This window comes from Euleptes europaea, chromosome 1 (assembly GCF_029931775.1).
Source record: "Euleptes europaea isolate rEulEur1 chromosome 1, rEulEur1.hap1, whole genome shotgun sequence".
Lineage (NCBI taxonomy): Eukaryota > Metazoa > Chordata > Lepidosauria > Squamata > Sphaerodactylidae > Euleptes > Euleptes europaea.
In genome coordinates, this window is record NC_079312.1 from 167,525,837 (window position 1) to 167,536,865 (window position 11,029).

Sequence of the window (11,029 nt, forward strand, 5' to 3'; positions counted from 1 at the left end):
GATAAATGCTTGTGGGATTCTTCCAACTCTCCTAATTTATTTGGGGTAGATGAACTGGGAGTACTTGAAGGGCTGTCGTATAGAGGATGGTGCGGAGTTGTTTTCTGTTGCCCCAGAAGGTCGGACCAGAGCCAACGTGTTGAAATTAAATCAAAGGAGTTTCCAGCTAAACATTAGGAAGAAGGAGAGCCCACCACCTCCTGAGGAAGCAGTTCATGAGAGGGAGGGCAGGAAAGGGTGCATCAGTGTTTGGCTCTCATGGCCCTTTCTTATATGCCCAGGGAAATGTCGATTGTCATTTTCAGGTCAGGAAGCAATTTTCCTTCAGGCCAGATTGGTGAGGGATCCTGGAGGATTTTTTTGACCATCTTCTGGGCATGGAGTAGGGGTCGCTGCAGGTTTCCTGCATTGTACAGGGGGTTGGACTAGATGACCCTGGTGGTCCATTCCAACTCTATGATTCTATGAGCCAATACAACCTTGTGACGGTATAAAATGCAAATGCCCCTTTCAGACCCAAAGGTGATACCTCCTGAGCTCATCTGCACCAAGTTAGAATCTCATCTGCACCAGGTTAGAACCTCCTGCACCAAGTTAGAACCTCCTGCACCAAGTTAGAACCTCCTGCACCAAGTTAGTGGGGGGGGTAACTGGGACCCACTCTTTGCTTTGGGGAAGAGGCATTATCTGGTTTTAGACTGCAAAGGGAAGGAGCTGCTCTCTGCAAAATCACAGAAAGAGGTGAGGAAGTCTGCATCTATGGCCGAGCCAAGGGTTACTGCCTGGATGAGTTCAGCACTTTGAGAGTCAATCGGCCGGAAAACTCTTCATATTTTCCTGTTCCATTTAAGACTGTTGTGATTTAATACACAAGGTTCAAGAAGCAAAACGGCGCTGGGGAAACTCTGGTGGACACCACAGCAACCCCAGGCATCCAAGGAGAAATCACTGATTTATTCCAGTTGTAAAAAGCTGACAGTTACGTAAACACTTTTTGGGTAGGGGAGAAACACATACATTGCTGGGTTTCTAACAACGATTGTTCCATTCCCTGCTTACAAAGTCAATGTGGCTGATCCTCCACAGCTCAGGCAGGTCCTGGAACTGCAAAAACATCTGACGAAGGCTGGTGACGTTGATACACGCAAGAACAGCCTAGATGAAAAAGATAAGCCCACTGTCATATTCATGGGTTTTTTTTTAAATCACATTCGTTCTCCGAGAATTTCAGGGTGGTGGTCCCTGGTTTCCCTCCCTCTTCTCTTCACTCTACGACTGAAGTTAGGTTGAGACAAAGGGCCTGGCCCAGGGACACCTAGGAGCCTTCGTAAATGAGTGGGATTTTAACCCAGGTCTTCCCAGTCTAGGGTTGCCAGCTCTGGGTTGGGAAATACCCAGAGATTTTTGGGGCAGAGCCTGAGGAGGGGAGGGACTTCAGTGCCATAGATTCCAATTGCCAAAGCGGCCATTTTCTCCAGGGGAACTGATCGCTATCAGCTGAAGATCAGTTGTAATAGCGGGAAATCTCCAGCTAGTACCTGGAGGTTGGCAACCCTAACCCAGTCCTAGTTGGACACTGTAATCACTTCACCAGATTAGGAGCTGAAGTCACGCATTATAAAGTCTTGGTGTTTGTTGGTGAATGCCACAAAGTCTTTGTATCAGACAGTTTTGTGCCTTGTGGATCAAATCAAGCCTGAACTGTCCCTAGAAGCTAAAACAACTAAACTGAGGCTATCGTATTTTGGTCACATTATGAGAAGGCTGGATTCACTGGAAAAGACAGTCATGCTAGGAAAAGTTGAGGGCAGCAGGAAAAGAGGAAGACCCAACGAGAGATGGATTGACTCTATCAAGGAAGCCACAGCCCTCAGTCTGCAAATCCTGAGCAAGGCTGTTCAAGATAGAACATTTTGGAGGATATTGATTCATAGGGTCTCCATGAGTCGGAACTGACTTGACGGTGTTTAACACACACAAACACACATGAAGGAGTTTGAAGCCAGTCGCTGAGAAAGAGTGCTCAGTCCTTGCCACTTAGGAGGGCCTGGCGTGTCAAAAGCGGCAGCTGCACTGTCTGCTTCAGATCATATGCAACACAACGCTATGCAGAGCCGAAGGCACTTAAAACCACCAATTTCATTGGGCTTAGATGTGTCTGCCTAGGCCTGGATGGAAACCTAGCGCCCTTTAGAGAGCCATCGTGTTGTAGTGGTTAAGAGTGGTGGTTTGGAGCGGTGGACTCTAATCTGGAGAACCAGGTTTGATTCCCCCCTCCTCCACATGAGCGGCAGTGGCTAATCTGGTGAACCGGAGTGGTTTCCCCACTCATACACATGAAGCCAGCTGGGCGACCTTGGGCTAGTCACAGCTCTCTAAGAGCTCTCTCAGCCCCACCTACCTCACAGGGTGTCTCTTGTGGGGAGGGGAAGGGAAGGTGATAGGAAGCTGGTTTGATTCTTCCTTAATTGGTAGAAAAAGTTGGCATATAAAAATCAACTCTTCTTCTTCTTGTGGGGAGGGGAAGGGAAGACGAATGGAAGCCTCTTTGAGACTCCATAAAGGTAGAAAAAAGCAGGGTATAAAACCAACTCTTCTTCTTCTTCTTCTTCGTCAGTAATTGTCTAGTAAAGGTGCATCAAAGAGGGTAGGCCTTTATTGCAAAGAGAGAAATAAATGTCCCTCCAGGGCACCCCAAGGCTGCACTTAGACAAACAGCCCATTCCTGAGTTGATGTGTACGGGGACGGCGGGGAAGAGGCGCAGCAGCGCCTCTTCCCAAGCCGTTTCCCCGATGCCACTAAACAAACAAAAAAAAGCCGTTTCGCGGCTTTTTGTTTGTTTGTTTGTTTAACTGGGGCTTTTTGCCCCATTGAAAACAGCGAGTCTGCGCCTGCTAAATAGCAGGCGCAGCAATGCTGTTCTGGCCGCCGGCACAAGTGGCCGAAAGTGGGTAGGAAGCCCCCGGAACACCCCCCTGTGCCGGTGTGGCCTCTCCACGCCGTTGCCGGTGCCACGGAGAGGCCGCGCCGGTGGAGGGGGAAGGTGCAGTCTCGCGGTGCTCAGCCGCCGGCGGGACTGGCCTCGCCGCTGGTGTGAATGCGTGTAATCGTGTGATTACACGCATTTATGCTGGCGGCGAAGTCACGCCACCTCCTATCGACTTTCGGCCCAATTCTCAGGAATGGGCTGAAAGTTGCAAAAGTTGGTCAAAGTTTTCTGGATATCATTGATGGACACAATTATTCTAAGATTGGGGGATAATGAATGGCCTTCTGGATTCTCCCTACCCCCAACCCCACCCCTGACTGACTCACCTTGGGCAGGTAGTAGAACAGTGGTCCGATCCACATCAACACGATCAGAACCACAGCACTGGTGAAAAGGCCAGAGAGCTGAGGAAGAGGAAAGGAGGATGAATCGTATTGGAGTCGAAAGAAGGGCCACTGGGAAACAACCTTAGCACTACATGGCCCCAGGGTAGGGTTGCCAACCTACAGGTACTAGCTGGAGATCTCCTGCTATTACAACCGATCTCCAGCTGATAGAGATCAGCTCCCCTGGAGAAAATGGCGGCTTTGGCCATTGGACTCTATACCATTGAAGTCCCTCCCCAAACTGCACCCTCCTCAGGCTCCGCCCCAAAAATCTCCACGGATTTCCCAACCTGAAACTGGCAACCCTACCCCAGGGAGGCAAAGAATACTGGTTGGGGTGTGTGTGTGTGTGTGTGTGTGTGTGTGTAGTCCCGTGTTAAATGAGTTAGTCTGAATTCCCCACTATGCTAAGTACTCTAAAGTGTAGAACTCCCGCTAAATAGGAGCCCATCCCCAGACTTACCTTCCTGTCATACAGCCATGACAAACAGCACCCAAAATTCACAATCTCCCCTCTTTCGCACAAACAATTGCCATTTTGCAATGGACAGCACCTCTATGTTTTCGGCAACTGCGTAACAGACAGAAATCAACTCAGGACGTTCTTTCCCCAACATGAGACGTGTGTGACGAGTGCCGTCAAGTCACAGCCGACTTATGGTGACCCCAGCAAGGAGCTTTCAAGGCAAATGGGAAGCAGAGGTGGTTTGCCATTGCTTTCCTCTGCAAAGTCTTCCTTCCAAGTACTGACCCAGCTTAGCTTCCAAGATCTGATGAGACCCAGCTTACTTTCCAAGATCGGATGGGCTATACGATACCATTCCACATCCCCAAAATGAGATGCAATGGCCAAAAAGTTATGCCGGTTGAATTCTGCCAGTTATGCAGCTGTGAAAAGCATCGAGTTCTGTCCACATCGTTCAGCAAGGCCCATCTTGCAAGTTGTGAATTTCCTGCATGTTGCAGGGGGTTGAACTAGATGACTCTGGTGGTCCCTTCCAACTCTATGATTCTCAGTTGCCATTGCCTGCTTCTGCACAGTAACCCTGAACTTCCTTGGTAGTCTCCCATTCGAGTACTAACCAGGGCCGACCCTGCTTAGCTTCTGGGATCCGACAAGATAGGGCTAGCCTGGGCCATCCAGGTCAGGGAGCGAAGGTTTCTACCTGTGTGTATCCGCCAGCAGTTTCCAAGATGTTGGTTGTAGCCAGTGTGGCTGAGCTGGGGAAGCAGGTGAACAGGGAGGAGACCAGATTTGAGAGGCCGTGGGCCAAGAGCTCCTGCGGGAGAAGACAAGAAGGTTAAGACGACGAGGGCAGGTCCATATCTGGTGGAAGGTCTCCTGAGGAAAGACTACAGCAAAAGGGGCAGAGGGGGAGGAACTCTTGAGCTAAATTACAATGGTTTTTAAAACTCACTTTCCATCGTGATTTCCCTCAATAAAGGACCCTCACAAAGATCTTTAGAGCTACCTCACAGAACTTCAATTTCCAGGGTTCTCTTGCCATAGAGGGTGAAAGATATAAAAAGAAGGGGGGTTCAAGCAGGTAAATCAGTGTGGGTTTGTTTGCCCTGGAGCTAAAATGGTTGAAATGGAGGTGGGCAAAGGAAAAAAAAAAAGCACACCAAATGTTTGAGAGAGCTGCACCAGAGGGAATGGGCAGACAACGTTCCCAAACTACGAGACACCTGATTTCCTTTGGGGTGCAGGAAATTGCTGAGAGATGACAAAAAGCAACGGTAAATCGGCTTTCTTGGGCTCAAATTAGACGTGACGTTCTTTAGCGAGTCCCGTCTGACTTCCTGACCCAACTCACTTTCCCTGCAGCCCCCCAGGCAGCTGCAGGGACCTAGTCCCCCAAGTGTTGCAGGGCCTGATTAGTATTGGGCCAAGAGCCAAGAGAAGAGGGGCCTCTGTCTCCCCGCCACATTATTTTTCCAAAACCAAATGGCTCTAGGGGGGTGTTATTTGCCCTGTTGTTGAAAAAGAAGAAGAGTTGGTGTTTATATGCCGATTTTCTATACCTTTTAAGGAGAATCAAATCGACTTACAATCGCCTTCCCCTCCCCACAACAGACACCGTGCGAGGTAAGTGGGGCTGAGAGATTTCGGAGACAACTGTGACTGGCCCAAGGTCACCCAGCTGGCTTTATGTGGAGGAGTGGGGAAACCAACCCTGTTCACCAGATTAGAGTCGGCTGCTCATGTGGAAGAGTAGGTGAATCGAACCCGGTTCTCCAAATTAGAGTCCACCACTCTTAACCACTACACCACGCTGTTGCAGGGATATGCATATGGGGGCAACCAGCACCTCCTGGGCTGTTTCTGGGCATCCCAGACTCAACTCGCTAAACAAAGACATGTCTATTTTGAGCTCCAACTTGGCTAAAAGAATAGGGGTGGGACACACAGTGACAACCATGGAAACCGAAAAGACTGGAGTAATACACAGCTCTCATTTTCCATTGAAAGCTACCATTTGCAAAGGAGAAGCACAATGTGAACAGGACAGTAATGGAGCCACTCGAACCCTGTACCATTTATAGCTCTGCTCTATTCATCTAGTACAGACTAACCAATACAAGATTGCAAAGGGGTAGCCATGCTCGTCTGCCACAGGAAGAAGAAGAGTTGGTTTTTATATGCTGACTTTCTCTACCACTTAAAGGAGACTCAAACCGGCTTACAATCCCCTTCCCCTCCCCACAACAGACACCCTGTGAGGTAGGTGGGGCTGAGAGAGCTGTAACTTGCCCAAGGTCCCCCTGCTGGCTTCGTGTGTAGGAGTGGGGAAACAAATCCAGCTCGCCAGATTAGCCTCCGCCGCTCATGTGGAGGAGTGGGGAATCAAGCCCAGTTCTCCAGATCAGACTCCACCGCTCCAAACCACCGCTCTTAACCACTAAACCACGCTGGCTCTCATAAAATAAAACCAAAGTCCAGTGGTACCTTTAAGGTTAACAACATTTATTTCAAGTTGAGCTTTCAAACGTTCATATTGAAATAAATGTTGTTGGTCTTTAAGGTGCCACTGAGATTTGATGTATTAACCAATACACACCAGCATTCAACTCATGGTCAACAGATCTTCAGTGGGGTGTGATTCTTGTGTCCCTCCTCCCATCTCTCTGATGACAATTGGGGGTTGGATCCCAGCAGCTTTTCCACAGGCCAAAGATGGAGAAGACACCTTTTGACCACCAAAAAGGGTTAGAGTTGGTTTTTATACTTCGCTTTTTCGCTACCTTGAAGGAGTCTCAGAGTTTTTTATCGCCTTCCCTTCCCCTCCCCACAACAGACACCCTGTGAGGTAGGTGAGGCTGAGAGAGTTCGGAGAGATCTGTGACTAGCCCAAGGTCACCCAGCTGGCTTCATGTGAAGGAGTGGGCAATCAAACCCGGTTCTCCAGATTAGAGTCTGCAGCTCATGTGAAGGAGTGGGCAACCAAACTCGGTTCTCCAGATTAGAGTCTGCCACTCTTAACCTGTACACCACACTGGCTCATACAGTGAATCTGAGCAAAATTCGAGTCCAGTAACATCTTAAAGACCAACATGATTTCTGGGATATAAGTTTTTGAGAGTCAAAGTTCCCTTCACTAGAGCTTTGAACCTCGAAGGCTTACACCCTGGAAATCTTGTTGGTCTTTTAGTTGCTACTGGATTCAAACCTTTCTCTTCTACTGCACACTAACACGCCTACCTAACTGAAACAGTGAATCTGGTGAGCTTGATCAGAAAAGCTGGTAGGATCCGGCAGCCCTAGAAGTCAGAGGCAACCGACAATCCTGCCTGGGTACTCAGATTATACCTCCAAGTGGGATGGTAGATTTCCATCGAACGTATAATTACAGGGAAGAAGAGGAAGAAGAAGAGTTGATTTTTATATGCCGACTTTCTCTACCGCTTAAGGAAGAATCAAACCGGCTTACAATCACCTTCCCTTCCCCTCCCCACAACAGACACCATGTGAGGTAGGTGGGGCTGAAAGAGTTCAGAGAGAACTGTGACTAGCCCAAGGGAGGGGCTGTGGCTCAGTGGTAGAGCATCTGCTTGGCATGCAGAAGGTCCCAGGTTCAATCCCCGGCATCTCCAGTTAAAGGGACTGGGCAAGTAGGTGATGGGGAAGACCTCTGCCTGAGACCCTGGAGAGCCACTACCGGTCTGAGTAGACAATACTGACTTTGATGGACCAAGGGTCTGATTCAGTATAAGGCAGCTTCATGTGTTCATGTGTCACCCAGCTGGCTTCTTGTGTAAGAGTGGGGAATTGAACCAGGTTCTCCGGTTAGCATCTGCCGCTCATGTGGAGGAGCGAGGAATCAAACCCAGGTCTCCAGATTAGAATCCACCACTCTTAACCACTACACCATGCTGGCTTAAGGTGACTTAAGGAGAAGCCTAGACTTTCTGAGCACAGGGGGTGGTGGGGACGGACCTGGCGATGAAAGGGGGCAGAAATCCCGGCTGGAAATGTCCAGGCTTTTCCTCCCCGCCCTGAAGAGACCCTAACTTTCCAGGCTGGGGCACACACCTGGTTGGGATCAATGGTATAGTGGTGCTTCTCAGCGTAGATCATGGCCAGAGACACTGAGATGGCGTAGGCCACGAAAGTGACGGCCACCGTGTCTCCCAGCATTTGGGGCAGCAGATGCAGGTCTGGGAGCTGGGGTTGTGGGAACCTGCACAAAAGAATGGTGGAACGGGAGTCACCGTGGGCCTGTGACGGAGATTGTTCCCCGCCTCCCCTACCAGTCTCGCCCTCCCCCCAGCCCTCCGCCAGACTAGGCTGGCCTCGCTGTTATTCCAACACCAGGTTCAGGCATTAGAAGTCAAGCAGGGAAGCGGTACTTCCGTCGCCAGGCCGAAATGACAGCTGTGACTTTCCCTCAACCAGCACTGAGAGTGGGGAGGGGGGAAAGGGGGAGAGAGAGAGAGAGAAGTGACCTTACCCCGCTGGGAGGTGTCCGACAATCTGCACGTTGTAATGGGTGTTGAGGGAAGAGGCAAAACAAACGCCAGTGGCCAGCAATACCTGCCAGGAATGAGAAATAACAGAGGGTTACCCCAAGAAGCATATGCCACATCAAGTTGAATGAACCGAACAAAACCACACCAGGCTATGAAAACTTCACGATGGATAGGTGGATAGGTGGATGGATGGATGGATGGATGGATGGATGGATGGATGGATGGATGGACGGACACAAAAATGTTTATAATAACAATATAAGGGTCTAGCGTACCAATAATAAATGACTCAGAATGAATGCAAAAGCGCCAACCCAACCCCACAAGAGAGGTAAAGAAGAAACAAGTACAACAGAAGTGTAAAAAACTCCGTGGTAAAGTATCTTCTGCAGAGGGTACGGAGTTTTTTACACTTCTGTTGTGCTTGTTTCTTCTTTGCCTCTCTTGTGGGGTTGGGTTGGTGCTTTTGCGTTCATTCGGAGTCATTTATTATTGGTACGCTAGACCCTTATATTGTTATTATGAACATTTTTATCTATATCTAGATCAATATTGATATATAGATATAGATTTCTATCTATATATCTAGCTAGCTATCATCTATCTATCATCTCTCTCTCTCTCTCCCCATCCATCCATCCGTCCATCCATCCCGCCATCCTGCTGTGATGTTTACCCAGAAGCAGCAAAGCTTAACATGCCCTAAAGTATGGTTCATAGCCCTCATTGGTTGCTTCCACACTGGTTGTTAAGTCTGGAGCGGACATCATTCGTTCTCTCAGTTTTAACAGAGTCCTTTTATGCAGGGACGTTTCCCCGCGGTCACCCCCGTCGACTGCTTTGGGACTTCCCTTTGATTATGCATGCCTTTCCCGACCGTCAGAGGTCGCCTCGCTCTCCCCCTGCATTTCCCGGCCTATTGCCTGCGTTTTCAAATTCGAGATAAAACAGGTCCCCCAAAACAGGAAACACAGGGGGAGAGCGAGGCGACCTCTGACAGTCAGAAATGGCATGCGTAATCCAAACAAAGACCCGAAGTCGTCGGAGGGGTGATGGCGGGCGAAAACAGCCATGCATAAAAGACCTACACTTATTTCCCTGCCTGTCCACCTATACCCAACATTCTTGTCCTTCACCGCCTCTTCTGCCTTCTCTTCTTACTCTCCGACATTCATATTTGTGCAAATATATGAATACTTTCATAGGGTCGCCATGAGTCGGAAGCGACTTGACGGTACTTAACGCACACATGAATACTTTGACAGCCTCCATCTTGGAAGCAAAAGGATGCCAAGGAAATTGACGGAATTTGCAAAATTTCCAAGTGTCAAATGTGCGTTTCCCCTGCCCAAGACATCTGGAGGCAGAAAGACAGAGCGGGGCTAAGACCCCGCACGTACCATGATGATCTCTCCTGGGATGGGGACCCACATCCGGCTACGGTAGCGGTTGTTGATCTCCTTGATGGGCACCAGCACAGCCAAGCAGAGGCCTGAGATCAACAGTTCAGCTATGTTGGTTAAGGGAAAAGCTTCCACCACAGACGCCAGCGTCTAAGCATAACACAGACAGAGGAACATCTGATACAGTGTTAACAAGAGGTGGCCAGTCCTTCTACAAAAAGGGCAGATGTTGTTGTTGTTATTAAAGTTTATACCCTGCGCTCCCCGGCCAATGTAGGGTTGCCAACCTCCAGGTACAAGCTCGAGATCTCCCGCTATCATAACTGATCTCCAGCCGATAGAGATCAGTTCCCCTGGAGAAAATGGCAGCTTTGGCAATCGGACTCTATGGCATTGAAGTCCCTCCCCTCACCAAACCCAGTCCTCAGGCTTCACCCCAAAAACCTCCTGCCAGTGGCAAAGAGGGACCTGGCAACCCTACTGACACCATCTCTGGAGCATTATCCTTCTGTTCGCCTGGCTGCAGTCAGATATTTACTGTGGCGCCATTGGTCATCTTTGATCTTGATATTAGTATTTAGGGCCATTTTAATGTTGTTTTCATGCTTTTGTCCTGTTTTAGTTTGGGTAGTTATTTCTGTGAGCCACCCTGACCCCGGCCTTTGGCTGGGAGGGTGGGGTAAAAGTGCAAGGAAATCAATCAATCAATCAATCAATCGATCAATCAGTCAATGAGCCTGTGGCAGTGAAATATCCTTCCTAGTGCAGCTGAATTCACTGCCAAGATAGGAAAGGTGTTTTGCCCTCTGCATTTATACCGGCGGTGGCTTTGCAAGCACAGACCCACGGGGTGCCCCGTAGGGCCCCTGGTTCCTCAGCCTGCTTCATGTGATAACATACCTTGAAGATGGTGAACCAGCCATCGGGACGGGGGAGGGGCAATCCCAGTAGACTCTGGAGCTGGGACACCACCACGTGCAAGGCGGCACCACTGGTAAAGGCCTTGACGACAGGCTCCGAGAGATAGGTAGACAGGAAGCCCAGGTGAAAAGTGAACATCCCTATCTGGGGATGAGAAGGGAAACGTCACAGTAAGGCACACGGTGCATCGATATTCCCAGAACCAGGGCTGTGTGTCTCCTGCAAAATCTCCCCAGAAAAGCCACAGAAAGTGATATTGGGTGCCGAATTTTGCTTCCTGAAAGCTTAGCTTTCATTATATTAAAAAAGCCAGGTTTCTAGTCCTCGAGTTGTAATGATATGTTTTTGGGGCTGCGCC

General features: G+C 49.3%; 1 protein-coding gene across 1 annotated transcript in view; it reads right to left on the bottom strand.

Annotated features, from left to right (window-relative positions):
• The window catches only part of LOC130477401 (solute carrier family 26 member 10-like), a 194,660-nt gene that overhangs the window by 13,143 nt on the left and 170,488 nt on the right, over nucleotides 1-11,029 (bottom strand). Inside the window, exons 2-8 of the mRNA XM_056849343.1 lie at nucleotides 10,651-10,815; nucleotides 9,748-9,900; nucleotides 8,329-8,411; nucleotides 7,911-8,058; nucleotides 4,543-4,656; nucleotides 3,317-3,394; nucleotides 1,060-1,155 (exon numbers count right to left, since the gene is read on the bottom strand). Of these exons, the coding sequence (XP_056705321.1) occupies nucleotides 1,060-1,155; nucleotides 3,317-3,394; nucleotides 4,543-4,656; nucleotides 7,911-8,058; nucleotides 8,329-8,411; nucleotides 9,748-9,900; nucleotides 10,651-10,815 (837 nt within the window). The remainder of the gene's footprint in view (nucleotides 1-1,059; nucleotides 1,156-3,316; nucleotides 3,395-4,542; nucleotides 4,657-7,910; nucleotides 8,059-8,328; nucleotides 8,412-9,747; nucleotides 9,901-10,650; nucleotides 10,816-11,029) is intronic.